This window comes from Mobula hypostoma, chromosome 1 (genome assembly GCF_963921235.1).
Source record: "Mobula hypostoma chromosome 1, sMobHyp1.1, whole genome shotgun sequence".
Classification (NCBI taxonomy): Eukaryota; Metazoa; Chordata; class Chondrichthyes; order Myliobatiformes; family Myliobatidae; genus Mobula; species Mobula hypostoma.
Window position 1 is genome coordinate 214,208,291 of NC_086097.1, and position 21,451 is coordinate 214,229,741.

The 21,451-nt window shown below is 39.3% G+C and overlaps 1 protein-coding gene across 8 annotated transcripts in view; it reads right to left on the reverse strand.

Annotated features, from left to right (window-relative positions):
• Window positions 1-21,451, reverse strand: part of unm_hu7910 (un-named hu7910) — a 214,777-nt gene that overhangs the window by 163,360 nt on the left and 29,966 nt on the right. For 6 of the 8 annotated variants that reach the window (XM_063064199.1, XM_063064182.1, XM_063064141.1 and 3 more), the window contains 2 exons: window positions 7,946-8,095; window positions 7,214-7,258 (listed from right to left, as the gene is read on the reverse strand). In XM_063064199.1, the coding sequence (XP_062920269.1) occupies window positions 7,214-7,258; window positions 7,946-8,095 (195 nt within the window). Of the gene's footprint in view, window positions 1-7,213; window positions 7,259-7,945; window positions 8,096-19,943; window positions 20,129-21,451 lie in introns of those variants that run through there. The other 2 variants (XM_063064151.1, XM_063064171.1) reach the window with 2 other exon arrangements.

A 21,451-nucleotide genomic window follows, 5' to 3' on the forward strand; every position in this document is an offset into this window, starting at 1 on the left:
AGATAAAGGTCAACAGACTAGGTTGTCGCTTCTAATAGATCATTCCAGTTGTAAGATATTAGAAAGGGCCAGAAGATACAAGCTTAAAACAGGCAATACCTGCTACAGGGAACTGAGGACCTCTGGAGCTCATTACCAACTGCTGTTGCTTGTGGTACCTCCCTGCATTGCTTCAGGAAGTTGAGCATGTTTCTCACTGGGAAGCGTTTGCATTGTGAGGAAGGCATGATTCAAGCTGAAATACTATTTCATGCAATTTCCTGAACAAGTTCTAATCTCCTGAATGGGTCACAACAGAATCTTTTTTCCCCCTCCCTGTTTCAAGTAGTATTTTTCCTTATATAGCATATACAAAATTCAAGCTTATAAAGTGTGTCCCTCAGAAAAGCAGTGTTTAACCATGGTGTTCTAGAAGTCACAATGTGGGACAAGGTTATTGGAACAGCTGGCACTTCATGCACATTCTTTTCTGTGAATGTATTTATGAAGCTAGTCTGATACATACAAAGTTTCATTAGATTCACTCAAAAATGATTAAAACAGGCAAAACCACCACGATAATAACCCAAATACAATTCGAGGAGCCAAAGCTCAAAGTGTTCTGCAGGAAATGAGGACACCTACTTCCTCAGGGGAGTAATCAGAATTGTGCCTTTATCCACTATAATTTACAATACTTATTCTAAGAAGTGGGATGATGAAATAGACTTCTTACATTATCAATATTCAGCCTTGGAGAAGTACAAGCTAATGTTCTACATAATAATATATTAATAAGTATTATAATAATATGATGTTCAGGCAGCTTATCATGAAGTGCTGACGATCAACCCACTAAAAGAAGGGTCCCAACCTGGGGTCCGTGGACCCCTCGGTTAATGATAAGTCTCTGCGGCATTAATAAAAGGTTGGGAACCCCTGCACTCTATTATATTCAGTCTCAAACCAAAACATCGACCATGCTTTTGCCTCCACAGATGCTGTTTGACTCGAGTTCCTCTAGCAGTTTTGTTTTTAACCTCTACATTTTGCAGCTTATTGTCAAGATTCAAGATTGTCTAATGTCATTTCTAGTACACAAATGTAAAATAAAGAATGAAATCATTGTTATTCCAGATCCGATGGAGCACAAAATAAAACAATAAAATAAAGTACAGCATAACAATAAAAGCAGTAAAATATGTAAGATAGCCTATATGCATGTCAATAACACTAGGCACAGGGTTATCTGTACATAATGTGGCCCTGATAAGAAATGATAAAACAGTGAGTGGAGGTGTTAATCAGTCTTACTGCTTGGGAAAAGTAACTGTTTTTGAGTGTGGTGGTTCTGGTGTGCAGGTAGCCTCCTCTCTGATGGGAGTGGAACAAATAGTCCATGAACAGGATGGGTGGGATCCTTCATGATGTTACTGACCCTTTGTCTACATGTCCTTAATGGCGATAGGGCTGGTGCCAGTGATGCACTGGTTAATTCTGACTACCCATTGAAGAATCTTCCCGTCTGCTGCAATGCAGTTTCCTTACATTGAGTGGCGCTGCTTGTTAGGATGCTCTCTTCAGGCTCCTCAAAAAGCAGAGATGAGCTCTCCTGATTGCTTTTGTGATCCGAGACCATGAGAGTTTGTGTGAGCACCAGTGCCACTGGGTGGTAGTCATTTAGTGCTGAAGATGTAGAGTTGCTGGTGGCTGATTTGAAGCATACAGGGACAGCAGGCTGGATGAGTGATGTGTTGAAGATGTCAGTGAGCTGGAGTACTTGGCCTGGGATGTTGCCTTGTGGGGGTTGACTCTTTGCAGAGTTCACAGAATAAGCGCATTTCAAGATACAACCATGCTGAGGAAAGGAGAATTTTGAAAAGCAGTGGCAATTTTTTTTTACCCCCCCACACACAAAATTGAAGCACATATTATAATGCACACAATATTTTTTAGTCCCTCCACCGCGGTCTGTGGCAGAACATTCCATAGATTCACTATTCTCTTCCTCCTTACCTCTGGTCTAAAAGGTTGCTCCTCAACTTTGAAGCTGTGTCCTCTCATTCTGGATACCCCCACCACAGGAAATATCCTCTCCACATCCACCTTATCTAGTCCTTTCAACATTTTGTAGGTTTCAATGAGATCCCCCATGCATTCTTCTAAATTCCTGTAAATACAGGTCCAAAGCAGCCAAACACTTCTCATATGTCAATCTCTTCATTCCCGGAACCATTCTTGTGAACCTCCTCCGGACTCTCTCCAACGACAACATATCCCTTCTGAGCTATGGGGCCTCAAAACTATTGGCAATACTCCAAGCACAGAGTAAATACCAACATTGCCTTTACCTTCTTTACCAGACTCAACCTGTAAATTAACCTTCTGGGAGTCTTGCACAAGGATTCCCAAGTCTCTCTGCACCTCTGATGTTTGAACCTTCTCCCCATTTAGATAACAGTCCGTACATTGTTCCTTTTACCAAAATGCATTATCATACATTTCCCAACACTGTATTCCATCTGCCAATTTTTTGCCCACTCTTCCAATTTGTCTGATTCCTGCTGCAATTGCATTGCTCCCTCAGCACTGCCTACCTATCTTCGTATCATCCGCAAATTTTGCCATACAGCCATCAATTCCATATCCAAATCATTGACAATCAATGTGAAAAGCAGTGGTCCCAATACTGACCCCCTGAGGAACACTACTAATCACTGACAGCCAACCAGAAAAGGCTCCCTTTATTTCTACTTGCTGTCTCCTGCCCGTTGCCATTCCTCTTTCCGTGCCAGTATCTTTCCTGTAACACCACAGGATTTTATCTTTTTAATCAGCCTCATTTGTGCCACCTGATCAAATGCCTTCTGAAAATCCAAGTAAATGACATCCACTGCCTCTCCTTTGTTCAACCTGCTTGTTACGTCCTTGAAGAATTCCAACAGATTTGTCAGGCAAGATTTCCCCTTACAGAAACCATGCTGACTGACTTATTTTATCATTAGTCTCCAAGTATCCCAAAACCTCGTCCTTAATAATAGTCTACAACACTTTCCCAACCACTGAGATTAGCCTAACTCACCTATAATTTCCTTTCTTTTGCCTTCCTTCCTTTAAGAGTGGAGTGACATTTGCAATCTTCCAGTACTCCAGGACCACAGTAGAATCACGTGATTCTTGAAAGATCATGACCAATGCATCCGTTATCTCTTCAGCAATCTGTCCCAGGACTCTGGGATGTTGTCCATCTAGTCCAGGTGACTTAACCACCTAAAACCTTTCAGTTTGCCTAGCACTTTTTCCCCTTTGTAATAGCAATGGCACTCACTCCTGCTCCTTATCACCCACAGATCTCTGGCACACTGCTGGTGTCTTCCACAGTGAAGACTGATGGAAAGTACCCATTAAGTTCATCTGCCATCTCTTTGCCCCCCCCCCCTTACTACCTCACCAGCATCATTTCCCAGTGGTCCAATATCAACTCTCAATTCCCTTTTACTCTTTATATAAAAAAAACGAATAAACTTTTGGTATCCTGCTCGTCTGCCCTCATATTTCATCTTTTCCCTTTTTTAGTTGGTTTTTGTTGGATTTTAAAAGCTTCCCAATCATCCAACTTCCCACTCACTTTTGCTACCTTATATGCTCTTTCCTCAGCTTTTATGCAGTCCTCACTTCCCTTGTCAGCCATGGTCGCCTACCCCTGCTATTTGAGAACAACTTCTGTGGGACATCCTGCGCCTTGTGAACTATTCCCAGAAACTTCAGCTATCTCTGCTCTGTCGTCATCTTCACCAATATCCTCCTCCAATCTACCTGGGCAAACTCCTCTCTCATGCCTCTGTAATTCCCTTTATTTCACTGTAATGAAAACCAATTTCCCTCGGGATCAATAAAGTATGACTATGATACTGATACATGTGACTTGTGCTTCTCCCTCTCAAATTGCAGTATGAATTCAATCATAGTATGATCACTGCCTCCTCCATTATGCTTCGGAATAAGATCTGGGTTATTACACAACACCCAATCTAAGACAGTCTTTCCCCAAGTAGGCTGCAGAACAAGCTGCTCTAAAATGCCATTTCATAAGCATTCAACAAATTCCCTCTCTTGTGATTTAACACCAACCTGATTACCCCCATCCCCTTGCATATTGAAGTCCCCCATTACAATCGGGTCATTATCCTTACTACATGCCTTTTCCAGCTCCATATGCAATCGCAACCCCACATCTTGGCTACTATATGGAGGCTTATATATGATTCCCACAATGGATTTCTTACCCTTGCAGTTTCTTAACTCCACCCACAAAGATTCAACATGTAGATGTGCTCAAAGATTTGGAGGGTTTTACCTGTGATGTACTGGGCTGAGTCCACAGCCTTTTATAGTATTTTCCACCCAAAGGCATCGGTGTTCCCATACCAGGCCGTAATGCAGCCAGTCAGCACACCTTCCATGACACATCTATAGAAGTTTGCCAAGGTTTTCAATGACATGCCAAACCTCTGCAGACTCCTGAGGAAGTAGAGGTGCTCTCGTGCTTTCTTAATAATAATATTTATATGGTGGGTCTAGGACAGGTCCTCTGAGATAGTGACACCCAGGAATTTAAAATTACTGACCCTCTCCACCTCTGATCCTCCAATGATTACCGGCTCATTGACCACTGGTTTCCTTCTCTTGAAGTCTACAATGCGTTCCTTGGTCTTATTGACACCGAGAGATTGTTATTACACCACTCAGCCAAATGTTTAATTTACCTCCTGTATACTGACTCATCACCCCCTTTGATATGGCCCACAATAGTGGCACCATTAGCAAACTTGTATATGGTGTTGGAGCTGTACTTAGCCACCCATGTAACCTGGTTATTCATAAAGACTAATTACAACATATTAAGCATAGTACAAAATGTTTGATGAATAAATCTTGGTAGAGAAGCTTTTAGATCTCAAATGAACAATATGATTCAAGTTATTATCTAATAGCCCAATGAAAGGGTTGTCCAAAATAACTCTTCTAAATGCTTTTCATTAGATAAGATACTTTATTCATCCCAAAGGAAATTACAGTGTCACAGTAGCATTACAAGTGCACAAATATTTTAAGAAGTAAGAAATTTAAAAAGTTACCTTAAAAGTAAGATGTACAAGACTTACAAGTCAAAGACTGCAAGATCACTTTCCCAGCTATAGGCTAAAGCATTATAGAATCTTATGACCGAGGGTAAAAATGACCTCATATAGTGTTCTTTGGAAGAGCACAGTTGTCTTAGTCTTTTACTGAAAATGCTCCTCTGCTCAGCCAAGTTGGCATGCAGAGGGCGAGAAACATTGTTCAGAATTGCCAGGATTTTCCGTAGGGTTCTCCAGTGTGTCCAGTTTGACTTAAATAACAGAGCCAGCCTTTCTAATCAGTTTATTGAGCCTGTTGGCATCACCCATGCTGATGCCATTGCCCCAGCACATCACCACAAAGAAGATTGTACTGGCAACAACAGATTGGTAGAACATGTGAAGGAGAGGATTGCATACTCCAAAGGACCTCAGTACTCTCAGGAAGTAGAGGCGACTCTGGCCCTTCTTGTACACAGCCTCTGTGTTGGTGCTCCACTCAGGTCTGTCGTCCAGATGCACTTCCAGGTACTTGTAGGTCCTCACCGCATCCACATCTTCACCATCAATAGTAACAGGATATTATATGATTTACACAAGATATTGATTATGAATAAAAAACAATTTTATTCCAAGCATTGAACTAGAATCAATTTATTATCATTGACATAAAATGAAATTTTCTGTTATGTGGCAGCAAAATAATGCAAAGACAAAAATATATAAAAAGCGCAAAGAATTCATGGCAGTGTTCATGGACTCTGCAGAAATCTGATGGCAGAAGAGAAGCTGTTCCTAAATCAATGAGTATGGGTCTTCAGGCTCCTGTACTCCTCACTCATGGCAGTAGTAACAAGAAGAGGGCATGTCCTGCAAGGTGAGGATCCTCAAGGATGGATGCCATCTATCTGAGGCACTAGCTCTCGAGGAGCCCTCAATGGTGAGGAAGGTTGTGCCTAAGATGCAGCTGACCAAGTCTATAACCCTCCTGTGCATTGGAGTCTCCATAGCCGGCTCTGATGCAACCAGTCCAAATTGCCTCTACTGTACATCTATAGAAATATCAGAATCAGGTTTACTATCGCGAGCATATACCATGAAATTTGTTGTTCTGCAGCAGCAGTACATTGTAATTTATAGATTTATTATGTATTGCAATGAGAATTATAGATATAAAATGAGATTTAGTGCAAAAAAAGAGCAAAAATATATAGTGAAGTAGTGTTCATGGGTTCAATGTCCATTCAGAAATCTAATAACAGAGGCGAAGAAACTGTTCCTGAAGCATTGAATATGTGTCTTCAGGCTCCTGTACCTTCTCTTTGATGGTAGCAATAAGAGGACGTATCCTGGGTGATGTGGGGTTCTAATGATGGATGCCGCCTTCTTGAAGCATCACTTTTTGAATGTGTCCTTGATGCTGGGGAAGGTAAGTAAGAGTCTTTGATGACATACTAAATCTCCTCATACTCCTTGCGCAGTAGAGACACTGGTGTGCCTTCTTCATGATTGCAACAATGTGTAGGGCAAAGAATAGATCCTCTGAAAGATTAACACCCAGGAAATTGACGTTGCTCACCCTTTTCACCGCAAACCCTCTGAGGGCTCTTCCTCTTCCTGATCGGGGGCCAAGTAGCTGCCACACATTGCCCGATGGGACCTGCAGGCTAACAGAGGGAAGGAGTGCCTTACACTTCCTTTGGTAGAGACACATCTCCACCCTGCCACCATGTACCATCTTCCCCATTTATGGGTCTGCAAATCCTACTTTTCAGCTACCTCAGACTTCTACAAGATGAAAACCAGATTGAAAGACAGAATGAAGCTTGACTTGATCATTCCGTAAAAATAAGGGACTTATTTCCTTGAAATTAGCCCAGCTTGCAGCATAAAAAAAGACACATTGAAATGATAGTTGTTCATGAACAGGCGCCAAATCCCATCTTCCCATTCATAATATACAAAATTAAAAATACCCTAAAAATACCAAGTACATTGAAGCATAAAATAATCACTTCTGCAAATCTCAAGATCAACACAATAATGTCCAGACAAAACTGTACAGATTTCAGGCTAGTAGAAATTATAACATATGGGAACAGTGAAAATCCTACCTTGTAATACCTCTGAAAAATTATAACGGAATTCCTTAGCTTTTGCTGCATGAGTAATAAAAATAACACTTTTAAAGAACTGTAGAAAATAGTCATTATGCACATAGAACAAAAGACCAAAACTCAGTATTTTGAAGAAAATGTTCCAAAAGTATGCTGATTCAAAATGAAGTAGTGTAGTTTTAATGTGATCTTATTAACTCTTAATTAAATGCAACTTTTGGCATCTGAGGATTAAAGTATAGTACACACAAATACATGTAATTAGTTCAGAAATTGCTCCTGGAAATCAAAAGCAGTTAATTTAACAGCTGTAAGATAAAACAGTTCTTATTGTTTTGGAAGGTCATCACAGTAGAATGCAATTTGCTAGAAAGCTATTTTGCACTACTATAAGTTGTATGTGATTGTATCTTTACGGTTCTTATACATTCTAAAGATTAGAATGTACAAGGACTATGGACAAACAGCTGAAGAAACTGTAGTCTGAATGAATCCACAACTTTACTAATGGAAAAAGACATACATGTATGTCATCCACTGGCCACCAGTGTTTCAACTACAACAGAATACGACCCAAAATGATAACCAATCTAAAAAGTTAACAAAATAATTCAAGTAATATTGAGCAATAAAACAGTAATGTGAATTCAACTTCCCCCATACATGACATCCTGCTTTTAAGGACATGAACTTTCACTCAAAATGCAATTTGAAAATTGAGAAACTTACCCAGAACTTCCTCATAATCCACCAAGTCAAACCAAACAACAGCTACTGATGACCAGACTCCAAGTAAAGCAATTATCATGAACCACATGAAGAACGAGCTTCCTGAAGGCCCATCGGCTTTCTTCCCATTTTTATTAGTGCCATGCTTATCTACAACAGAAGAAATCATGGTTAGTCATCTGTAGTAAGTAAGCAAATGGACAAAACAAGTATGTTTTAAATCACTCTATTTGTAACATTTATGTGGGGATAGACTCATATGAACATAAAATGCCAATTGCATGATTTGGATTAAAAGCTACTGTCACAACAGCAACGCACAGAACCTGACTGGACCAGATCAGCTGACTCAATACCAATGTTAACGCCAGTACCTTTCCGGTGTGGCCTTGCTGCCAGTTGTGCATTAGACTCTTCATGGAGTCCCACAATGCCATGCAAACTTCTGCTTGGTGTGACCATCGGGCCTATCCCAAATTAAACCACATAAGTAGTAGAGTCATTTATATATGAACAGAAAAGGTCGATTACCAGAAATGGAAAAACTTCTGCTTTTACATTTAATGGTTGTTTGACTACAAATGCTTTTTAACTACGTTTAATTTTTACTTCCATTTGGATTTTACCCTACCGATGTACGTTTTTGTAACTTGTCTTTGACATGCAAACATTCAAGTAAAATGTAAGCAAGTGAGTCAGAGGCCAGGGCTTATTAGTTGTCACACCTAGTCTGGGAGTGCAAAAGGCTGCTTGGATTGAGGAACACACATCAAAGTTGCTGGTGAACACAGCAGGCCAGGCAGCATCTCTAGGAAGAGGTACAGTTGGATTGAGGAAGTCTCTGCACTGAAGAGGTGGAGAAAGGCTCCCAGCCAACGTTTGTGACATGGACAGGCTGGGAAAGTAAAATGGCTCAGGGACAAAAAGCCAGCAATTACAGAACAACAAAATATCCCCTCTATCAACTCCAGTACTACAGCACAGACAAATTCAGCCACACAACCAAGTGATAAGGGCCCTCCTGTTCAAAAAAAGTGGCTTAATTATACCAAATTTATTTGGAATCCCGTGAAGCATGTGGCAACCTTCCAATACCCAGGCGGCTCTTTTTTTTTCTCTTTTCTTTCTTTTTAGGTAGGACTATATATGGGGGGGGGGAGGGTTAAGGGGAGGGGGGAGGGTAGATTTTATCTTTTCATGTATTCTTTTTGAAAACTCAATAAAAATTATATTACCAAAAAAAAGTGGCTTAAAGCCAGATTTTGTTCTTTCTTCCCCTCATTCCCTTATGTGATCTTTAGGTTGTTTCATCACCACATTCTTTGCATCAAGGATATATCTTAGCAGGTGTCCCATGCAAAGGATGGAACAAATTTCTGAAATCACCAAAAATAACTGAAGTCACTTGCTCTGAAGTGGGTTGCGTCCGTTTAAATTTTTTCCAAACTGAAAATAGTTTTAAATAGTACAAATGCCTACTCTCAACTTTCATTATATGTACCATACCCAGCCTTAAAAATCCCTTTTTCTATTAAATAATCAATTCTCCCCCATCGTTCAGAACTGGATCTGCAAGACTTCAAAATTCAATCTGATCCATTGTGGAATTACTTGTTTTTGTTATGAGAAGCCCAATAACACTCTATTGCAGTTTCATTCAAGTTGTCAGCACAGTTTAGTTCCAGCGGTTGTTACCCCAGAAATATCTTTACATAACCACTGAATCAAAGTCAGTATCATGACCTTTACACAAAGTCTATTCAAACACAGGATCTGAATGTACCTGGCAATTCCCATCTGACTCTGATCTAAGGAGACAGTTAACAGCCAACCATCGTGGATCTGTGATTGCATTTAAGCTCAACAGGCAAGGCAGCACATTTCAGATGGGTGCTTGCAATAGTTTAGCTGACTCATAGTTAGAAACATAGAAAACCTACAGCACAATACAGACCCTTCGGCCAACAAAGCTGTGCCGAACATGTCCCTATCGTAGAAATTACTAGGGTTACCCATAACCCTCTATTTTTCTGAGCTCCATGTACCTACCCAGGAGTCTCTTAAAAGACCCCATCATATCCGCCTCCACCACCGTTGCCGGCAACCCATTCCATGCATTCACCATTCCCTGCATAAAAAACGTATCCCTGACATCTCCTCTGTACTTACGCCCCAGCACCTTAAACCTCTGTGCCCTCTTGTGACAGCCATTTCAGCCCTGGGAAAAAGCCTCTGATTATCCACACGATCAATGCCTCTCATCATCTTATACACAAGTTCCTTACTCTTATTATCTTTTAGTTACTCAAGTTAAATTTTCCAGTTGCTATGATAGGATTTGAACTAATGATAGGATTAATGATTCATATTTTAGCAAGACATTGAAGCTTTGGACACTACCTCACTTTTTTTTAAATATACAATATTCCTGTTTTTGCACATTCTTTTAAATCTATTCAATATACATAATTGATTTACTTGTTTATTATGTTTTATTTTATTTATTATTATTTTTTTCCTCTCCCTCTGCTAGATTATGTATGGCATTGAACTGCTGCTGCTAAGTTAACAAATTTCACGTCACAATCCAGTGATAATAAACTGATTCTGATTCAGAATTGGTTTGCTGATAGAGAACAGATGATAGTGGTGGGTTAGGTTTGCTGAAGACGCAAAGATTGGTTACATAGTGGTCGGAGTAGAAGAACAGCAAATGAAGAAATGCAATATAGATGAGTTGTAGACATGGCCAAAGAAATGGCAGATGGAGTTTAATCCAGGCAATTGTGAGGTGATGTACTTTGGGAGATCAAATGTAAAGGGAAAGTATACAGTTAATGGTGGACCCTTAACAGCACTGATGTACAGGGGCACCTTGGGGTACAAGTGAATAGCTCCCTGAAAGTAGCTGCGTAAGTCAATGGAATGGTAAAGAGAGCAAGCAGCATGCTTGCCTTTTATACTCGAGACAGTAAATTCAAGAGTCAGGAAGTGGTGTTAAGAATTTTTTAAAAAATAAAACTCTTTTTAGACTACATTTGGAGCATTGCTTTCAATTCTACAAACTTTTGTAGTTACCCCATTATAGTGAGGATATTAAGGTGAGGGAAGAATGCAGAAGAGGTTTACCAGGGTCGTGCCTAAATCAGGAGGAATATGCAATAAGGAGAACCATTTAAGCAATACAAAAACAGTTGCAGGCCCTTCAGCCCATTGACCATGGTGCTCACCCAGCTATTTCCAATTTCCAGTGTTCAGCCCATAAACCCAGTGCCTCCACATACCTATCCAAGAGTTTCTTAAATTATATTACTGTAACTGCCTCAGGCACTTCCTCTGGCGGCTTGTTCCAGACACACAGCATTCTGCATGAAAAAGTTGCCCCTCATGTCCCTTTTAAATCTTTCCCTTCTCACTCTAGATCTTTGCTCCTGAGTTTTGGTCTCTCCAATCATGGGGAAAAGCCTTCTTATCTATGCTTCTCAGAATTTTAATCATTTCTATAAGGTCGCCTACATTCCAAGGAATGAAGACCTAGCCTGGCCAACTTCCCCCTGTATCCTCCTCCAGTCCTGGGAACATCCTCAAATCTTTTTCATTTAACTACATCTTTCCCATAACAGGGTGAACAAAACTGTACACCAAGCGTGGTCTAACCAACAACTTGTACAACTGCAACATCATGTCCCACCTCCTATTCTCAGTGCCCAGACTCATGAGGTTACAACTGACTGACAACTAGGGCTATTTTCTCTGGAACGGCAGAGGCTGAGGCAGCCCTGACAGTAGAAGTTTATATAACTATAGGAAGCATGGTTAGAGTAAACTGCTGTTATCTTTCACCCACAGGGTTGAAATCTCTAATACAGAGGATATTCATTTAAGAAGCTGGGGGGAGGCGGTGGGGGAAAAAAAAAGAGGAAGAAGTTGTTTAAAACAGAAGTGCAGAGCAAGCTTAAGTTGTGGGTGCCTCGAATGTTCTCCCAGAGCTGGTTGCAGAGACAGTGATTGTAAGAGGTTTTCAAGAGGCTCTTAGGTAGGCATATAAATATGTAGAGAAGAGAGGAATATGGACCATGTGGAGAAATAAGGAATTGGGATTCATTAATTTAATTAATTTGTCACAACTTAGTGTGTCAAATTGCCTGTTCCTGTGCTGTATTGCTTTATGTTCTACAGCTCTGGCTTCTGATCCAGTAACCCAACTAACCACTGCACAACTCCACTCACTTGGCATTGCTTGGCTACTGATGGCAACAGTGGGGTCATGGACAGCCTGATTTGAATTGCAGTGCATATTCTAAATCTATCCCACCGAGCACAGCAGGGCCAAACAAAACAACTAAGAATCTCCTCAAATGTGGAAGTCGAAGCTCTATTTCTACAAACTGAGTTTGGAGAGCGTGGAGGAGGATTTTCCCCTCAGAAATCCACTCTGCCAATTAAGTCCTCCAAGACATAGGCCAGCAATGATGCTAATAATCCAATTTGGTATATAAATTTAGCCACCACCCTCATCCATTAGAGCTCATTTTGTGAACATTATGCATTTCTAACTACTTATGTGAATGAAGGTCATTAGGCAGCCTGTACAACTAGTGCACAAATCAAACAGACATTATAATCAAAATGACTCAGCAAATGATGTAGGGCTTCGACACTGGAATAGGCCAAGGGGTCAATGCAACTAAGGTTGTAAAATATCAGGACAACTTCTAAAGACTAGGATCAGCACTCAATCTAGCTGTTTCACATTTTTTTAAAAAAAAGTCCTTTGAATGCAAAACTTTGCAATTATCTGCAATCATTATGTTCCAAGCATACTACAGATGAACAAACAGATGGATTAACCCATTTCTTATGAGGAAATCGCCGAGGCTATACTTTCATTACACTCGGGGAAGGCTCTGGGTCCAGATGGCTTTTCTGGAGAATTTTAAGGCTTTTTCTTCATTAATTATACCACAGTTACACTTAGTGTTTTTGGATTCTTTCAAATTGGGTAGTTTGCCTCAATCTTTTTATGAAGCTTCTATTTCGCTTATCCTAAAAAAGAACAAGGATCCAACTGAATGCTCTTCATATAGGTCAATTTCATTACTCAATGTTGATACCAAAATTCTTTCTAAAGTTCTGGCTCATAGGATTGAAAATATTTTACCTTCTATTATTTCTGATGATCAGACTGGATTTATTAAAAACCGACATTCCCATTTTAATATACTCCGTGCATTAAATGTTACTTACTCTCCTTCTCAGGAGATATCGGAATGTGTGTTATCCTTAGATTCTGAGAAGGCCTTCGATCCGGTTGAATGGAATTATTTATTTAAAACCTTAGAAAAATTTAATTTTGGACCAGATTTTATTCAATGGGTTAAATGACTTTATTTATCTCCTTCTGCTCGGGTTCTTACTAATTTTCAAAATTCCAAACCATTTAAACTTCACCGCGGAACTAGACAAGGCTGTCTATTGAGTCACAAACAACAGGAATTCTGCAGATGCTGGAAATTCAAGCAACACACATCAAAGTTGCTGGTGAACGCAGCAGGCCAGGCAGCACCTCTAGGAAGAGGTACAGTTGACGTTTCAGGCCGAGACCCTTCGTCAGGACAAGCCTGAAACGTCGACTGTACCTCTTCCTAGAGATGCTGCCTGGCCTGCTGCATTCACCAGCAACTCTGATGTGTGTTGCGTGTCTTTTGAGTCCTTTGCTTTTTGATCTAGCTTTAGAACCCCTTGCTATTGATTTTCGAGAATCTAATGATATCTGTGGTATTTTAAGGAGAGGTATCACCCATAAAATCTCGCTTTATGCTGATGATATATTGCTTTTTATCTCTAATGTTGAGACCTCGTTACCTTGTGTACTTTCTTTACTCTCCCATTTTAGCCAGTTTTAAGGATACAAATTGAACCTACATAAGAGTGAATTATTTCCTTTAAATCATTTGGTATCAATTAATATTAATCTCCTTTTTAAAATTGTAAGGAATGAATTTACTTATTTGGGTGTAACAATCACTAAGAATTACAAACACCTGTTTAAAGAAAACTTTCTTACTTTATTGAACCATGTAAAAAAGATATTATTAAATTGGTCACTTCTTTCAATATCGTTGATTGGATGAATTAATTCTATTAAAATGAATATTCTACCTAAATTTATATCTCTTTTTCAGGCTCTACCCATTTTTATTCCTAAATCCTTTTTTGACTCTCTTGAATCTATTTTATCCTCCTACATATGGAAAAATAAACGTCCTCATTTAAATAAAGTTTATCTTCAAAAACCTAAAAAGTCTGGAGGTTTAGCCTTACCTAATTTTAGGTTTTATTACTAGGCAGTTAATATACGATATCTTACGTTTTGGCTATATTATATTAATCGTGTAGACTGTCCGGCATGGGTTTCTTTAGAAGTTAACTCTGTTAATAAATTTTCTATTATTTCTCTTCTTGGATCCTTACTTCCTTTATTTGTAAATAAACTAACTGATAATTTAATAGTTAAACATACTCTGAGGATCTGGATACAATTTAGAAAACATTTTGGTTTATTGAGATTTACCCTTTCTAGTCCCATTTATTCTCTTTTTTTTTTAAAACCCTCTATGACTGATTTAATTTTTAAAGAATGGGACAGGCTGGGTATTAAAAGTTTTTGGGATCTGTTTGTTGGAGGAAATCTTTTTTCATTTGAGCAATTGTCAGCTAAATATAGCTTATCCAAAACTCACTTTTTTTTTAAGATATCTACAAATCAGAGACTTCCTGAGATCTCAATTATGCACATTTCCTGTAAGCTCAGGTAAGAACTTACTAGACGTAATTTTTAATTTGACACCTTTTCATAATGGTTCAATATCTAATATTTATGGTATGTTATTGGAGACAAGGAATGTTCCTTTAGACAAAATTTCCAGACATCAATATCTGAAGAAACTTGGAATGAAATCTTTAAACTGGTTAATACTTCATCGCTATGTGCTCACCATTCCCTCATACAATTTAAGGTGGTACATAGAGTCCACATGACTAAGGATAAGCTATCTCGTTTTTATTCAGATATATCTCCCGACTGTGGCAGATGCAATAATGGAGAAGCTTCATTAATACATATGTTTTAAGACTTGTCCATGTCTTGAAAAATATTGGAAAGAAGTTTTTCAAACTTTTTCTATACTTTTCAAAGTCAATTTTAAGCCTAATCCTCTGACGGCCCTATTCGGTATTGTTGCAGGACAAGATATCAAGCTGAAGACATCAGATTTACACATTTTGGCCTGTTGCTCTCTTATAGCTAGGAGGGCACTTTTGTCTAAATGGAAAGATGTTTCTCCTCCTACTCCTCCTCCTAGATAGATAGATATACTTTATTAATCCCGAGGGAAATTTGGTGCGGCTGTAACGAAACCAAATTTCCCTCGGGATTAATAAAATATATCTATCTATCTACTCATGCTTAATGGTTATGCAATGTTATGTCATGCTTAGATTTAGAGAAGATTCATTGTTCAATTTCTGAATCTCGTCAAGACTTTCAAACATTGTGGGGACCCTTTCTGAATTATTTTCAAAACCCTTAATTCGTTGTTTAAATTTAGACATTAACTATTATTAATTTTTATTATACGAGAAGGTATTTACCTTTTTTTCCTCCTTAATCTTAGTAGGGGTTAGACTTTTTTTTGTACTAAATTAATATATTTCAATATAACTTTGACTAACCTACATGAATACAGGGTAATGAGATTGTTATTATGAATAGATATAACGTAATTGGTAGTTTTTTTTGACCTTTTATATATACTTCCTTGGACTCTATTCTTCTATGTAGAAACTAATAAAAATATTGAAAGAGGAATATAATTATCAACTGGGGAAAAAAGTTATTTCAGGTTGAATACAACTTTGTATACTAGGCATTCACAACTAAGTTTGATGGATCAACTGAGGCACATTGTTACAAAGTGTTACTGAGAACAATGAATCAAATTAGGAAATACAGTTAACATTTTCCAAGTGGCGTCCAAATCAAATGAGTACCAATTTATCAGTACTGCTCCATTTTGGGAACTATGAATAAGTATCAGCAAAGGAAATAAAGAATTAATCGTTACTCTCTAATTCTTTAACATCCACATTTCCTTCATATTGCTCCAAGATTCAAAATTCTAATTTAATAATACTTACATAGATGGAGAATTCTACGCTATCTTGCTTTGAAATGGTATCACCCAGTAGTCACACATAGAAAAGTTAGCCTTGAGGTGGCTAAGCACTGCCGAGATAGTGTAAGATAGATGACTCCAGTTCCCTTCTTTATTTTGACCCCCATTTCTTGGAGAAACAGGATAGCAAGCTGGATACTCTGATCCAAGGATACAGTAGAGCAATATTGTGTCTGCTAACATCAAAAGCTAGATGCATGTTAAGGATGCCAGGCCCTAACACTCAAGTGGCCTTTGGAGAGAGCAATAAGATGGTCAAACAACACACGTTATTAACTTCAATTTCTGATATTACATAGCCAACCGACTGTTTATTCAGAAACTTGAATTCAGTCAAGTTGTCTTCAATACATGACTTGGGGTATTTAAATATGATGTGGGGAATAGTCTATGATTTGCCAGTGCAAATACCCATGTCGTGATGCTGTTTGTTGATTATAGTTCAGCATTTAACACCCTCATTCCTACAGTCCGAATCGAAAAGCTACAGAACCGAGCTGTTTGTACCTCCCTCTCCATTTGGATTCTCAATTTCCTAACAGGAAGACTACCATCTGTGCAGATTGGAAATAATGTCTCCACCTTGCTGACAATTAACACTGGAGCTCCACAGGGATGTATACTCTCTCTACACCCATGACTATGTGGCTAGGCACAGCTCAAACAGCATCTATAAATTTGCTGATGATACAACCATTGATGGCAGAATTTCAGATGGTGACACAAGGGCATACAGGAGCGAGATACATCAGTTAGTTGAGTGGTGTCGCAGCAACAACCTTGCACCCAATGGACTTCAGGAAGGGTAAGATGAGGGAACACAAACCAGTCCTCATTGGGGGTGGAGGGAGAAAGTGGAGGTCAGAAGTGCAGAGAGTGAGCAGTTTCAAGTACCTGGGTGTCAATATCTCTGAGGACCGAACCTGGTCACAACATATTGATGCAGCTATATAAAAAAAGACAAGACAGTGGCTATATTTGATTAGAAACTTGAAGAGATTTGGTTTCTCAACTAAAATACTTGAAAATTTCTACAAATATAGCATGGAGAGCAATCTGACTAGCTGCATCACCATTTGATATGGGGGGGCCTAATGTACAAGATCAAAATAAGTTGCAGAAACTTGTAAAATTAATCAGCTCTATCATGGGGACCTGCCTCTGTAGTATCTCAAGGAGCGGTACCTTAGGAAGGCAGCATCCATCACCGAGGAACCCCACTACCCAGGACATGCCCCCTTCACACTGTTACTATCAGGAAGGAGGTACAGAAGCTTGAAGGCACACACTCAGTGACTCAGGAACAGCTTCTTCCCCTCTACCATCCGATTTCTGAATAGACACTGAGCCCATGAACACCAACCCAGTACTTTATTTATTTGTTATTTTGCTATAACAAATATATATAAATATAAATTATAGCAAAATACACACCTATAAGGTTCCTCCATCGTCATCGACGAAGACCTCAACACCATTAGTACTTTTTACGAGGTCCAGTTGCTAGCTCGACGCTCAACCCAGCAGAGATGGAGAGCGTATAAGGGAGCCGGCCAGATTTGAACTCGGGAACTCTCACCCCGAAGTCCAGCGCTGATGCCACTAAGCCACCAGCCGGCTTATAGATGGTGTCGAGACCAGTGCTTAATTTGGATTTAAGTGAGGGAGAGTTGCACAGCGTCAGCCTCACTCTCTCTTCCCAATTCCCATCTGGATCCAGTGGCAAGACAAGAGTCGAGACAGCTGGAGATGGGACTAGGCGCAGTGGATGACCAGGACATCTTCGGTGTCTTGTCAAGCTCTAGGTGTTCCACAACGATTGCAGAGACCGCCTTCTTGACTGTTGGACCTTCCATTGGTCTCGTCTGCTCAATCTGCCGGAGGATGTCTTCACATGCTGGGATAGACAACTCTCTATCTCACCGAGGGTTTGAGACCCATTGGCTACCCTCACCTGGTTTAGCCGGCTTGTCGAAGCCATTGCCCGGGGTGTGGCCGCTATTGCATGCAAACAGATATTTTTTTCCATTTAGACTATTTTTGTAACCTTACATTTGCTCAAAAAGCAAGAAAACTATGACCGCTTCAGATGGGCAAACAACTCTTTTTCCCTCCAAGTTAAAACATTGTAGGTTCAAGACCCATTTTGGAGACTTGAGCACATAATCCAAATTCTGATCTAATGAAAGAGTGCTGCACCATCACCGGTGCAGTATGTCCACATGAGCACTTAACTCAAGACCCCACTTGTCCTTCTAAGTGAATGCAAAGGTCTCATAGAACAATTCAGAAGACAAAATTCTGAAAACAAACTGATGAACATTTAATTGTTCGCCAAACATTTCTAAAACAGATTAAATGGCCATTTTCTCATCACTCTGTGCAAGAGTTTGCTACTTACAAACCACATCATAGTTTCCTACATTATGGTACTTCTGGATGTTTTGAGGTCATAAAAATATGAAAAACACCCTTTAGCAATATTACATACCTTTTAACTTTTCACTGTCATTTTATAACTAAAAAAAAATTTAATATTTCCAACATTCTTAAATCAAATCCTTTGCAATTCGAAATTCTCTCACCTCAAAACAGTGCTCAAACTATTCCGGCACCCTCTCTCATTTGAAAAAAATCCCTTACCATCTTTGAGATCATCAACTGGACAGTTTGTCATCTGAACCAAGATGAAATTGATACATCCCCTTAGTTAACACTTCAGGGACCATATATAGCTAATTTCTCCAACATTGCACAACAGCATTATTTAGCTTCATTTCACTACATGGAGCTTTCTTTCCAAATTCATTACTTTCTAAAATGACAGCTTAATTTAGATAGCAAACTGATGATTGGAAAGCTCTATGTAATTTGTTGAGCTGGGGATAATTATTTAATTGTGTCCTTTTTGCTGATCCAGACACATTCTTGATCAGTATGAAAAGGAGTTTTCAGATAAATAGCAATAACTGACTTGAGCCACAGAAACCAAATTCACTAAACCGCATTGGATAGATCAGAAACAAGGAGCTTATACTGAAACATAGATCGCTGCAAAATTATCACCAGAAGTTAACTCGGTACTTTTAGACTGGACGTCATTTGCAAAATGAAAACTAAACTATGCAATGTAAATTAAAATATTTCCATGTAAGCCAGACCATATAGGGGCACAACTTCCTTCAGACACTTTGTGACAAGAAAATGCCTCCAGATTAGCTCTAAATTCTTCATTATAAATAGTTCAGGAATACACCTGTAGTACTTCTTAGATATACCAATCTGCTTCCCAGGAATACTGAAATGATAAATAGACCGTTTCGACAAAAAAAACTAAAAAGGTAAAAATTATTTTGAATACAGATTTACACCAGACTTTCAAGTACAATACTCCATAGCATTGTAATCTGTGGTGATAAAGCAAATGCTGCAATTGAGCAAGTCATCTGAAAGACAACATTAAATAATCAAATTTGGCTCTTTTTAAGCCATCAGCTTTAATCTAATACATGTCTGAAAATGCAAGCCTAATTTGCATACTGCCAGCTAGTCACAACTTAATAGGAAATGGGCCTATTACTATTCAGCAAAAAACAGCATTGACATTATAAACTTAAAAGAAATGTATTAATTTCTCAACCACACATTATAATACCAGAGTACAAGTCTAACATTCTTGTGTTCTAAAACATAATAGTTGTACACAAGGATCAAAGCCACAAAATATCCACTGTACTTGCACACAAAATTTAAAATGTTACCTGAAACATCTGCCATGGTATCAGTCATTTATTTTCCATAAAGTAGCAGGCCACACATTACTAAATTTAATCATGAAGAAAAGCAAATCGAAATGCACAACTATGGAACTGAGACTCCAGCCACAGAGGAGAAGTCGAGAGCTAACTCAGCTATAACCCGATATGAGACCAGCCTGCAGAATCTGCGAGCAGAGTATTTTTAGGTTTGTTTTCCCCGTGAGTCCGTTTCAAGCACTCATATGGAAATAGTCCTCACTGAATGACAACTATTTGGCATCAAACTTGTCCAAGTTATCCAAGCAAAAGTCATCACTAATATTCACCCACTGTCCAATGATAGGTACTGCTCTGAGAACAAAAGAATAAAATGTGCCATTATTTTTCCCAGTACTGTATCTCTTAATAAATCATTCAAAAGCTATTCGATCGCAAGATATCATTAACAAAAACAAGTGGCTGAACAATTTTAAATACAAGATTCTGCAGATGCTAGAAATCCAGTGCAACACAAATAAAATACTCAAAGAACTCAACAGGCCAGGCAGCATCTGTGGAAATGAATAAACAGTCACATTTCAAGTCGAGACCTTTCTTCAGGACTGGAAAGCAAGGGGGAAGACAAAGGAAGCCAGACTAAGGTGGTGGAGTGAGGGTGGGGGGGGGTGGAGAAAAAGAGTACAAACTAGAAGGTGATAGGTGAAGCCAGGTGGTGGGTGGTGGGGGGGGGGTGAATGAAGAAGCTAGGAGGTACTGGGTGGAAAAGATGAAAGGCTGGAGAAGAAAGAATCTGATAGGAGGCGAGTGGACCATGACAGAAAGGGAAGGAGGGGCACCAGGGGGAGCTGATAGGCAGGTAAGCGGGGGGGGGCAAGAGAAGAGGAAAGGGCGCCAGAGTGGGGAATTAAAAACGAGGCCCGAGTAGGAAGAAAACTACCAGAAGTTGGAGAAATCAAGAAAATCCACACCAGTACTTAAACCCCCACATTTAACAGTTCATTCGCCATCATACCAGAATAGCCATCTTCCTCTACTAGCATAGTGAAAAGAACTACCATTTACAAGCTTTTCCCATCATCCCCAAAATCTGAATTTTTCAGGAATGGAGATATAACACATTGTGCTAAACACAAGATACTGGTAGAACTCAGTGGGTCAGCAGCATCTATGGAAGTAAATGCATTGGGTGCAGGCACTTCATTCTAGTTCCTCCAGCATCCTGAGATGATTCTGTGGAATTCCAGATTTCAGCATCTGCAGTCTCTTGAGCCTTCAAGCAAGATTTTTGTGTGTGCGCATTTTTTAAAATTAAAATTCCCCCCTCCTATCGCTAACTAGAGCATCAAACACTCTACCGGCTTAAAATGTGACAATCATATTTATTTAGTAGCATTCTGTTTAAATTGCTTATTATGCGGTTTTCACAGTAGGAACAAATATACAACAATTGCTGTACAAACAGGACTCTGACCTCACAGTCTCTGCCACCCTCCCAAAACACTCAGTACAGT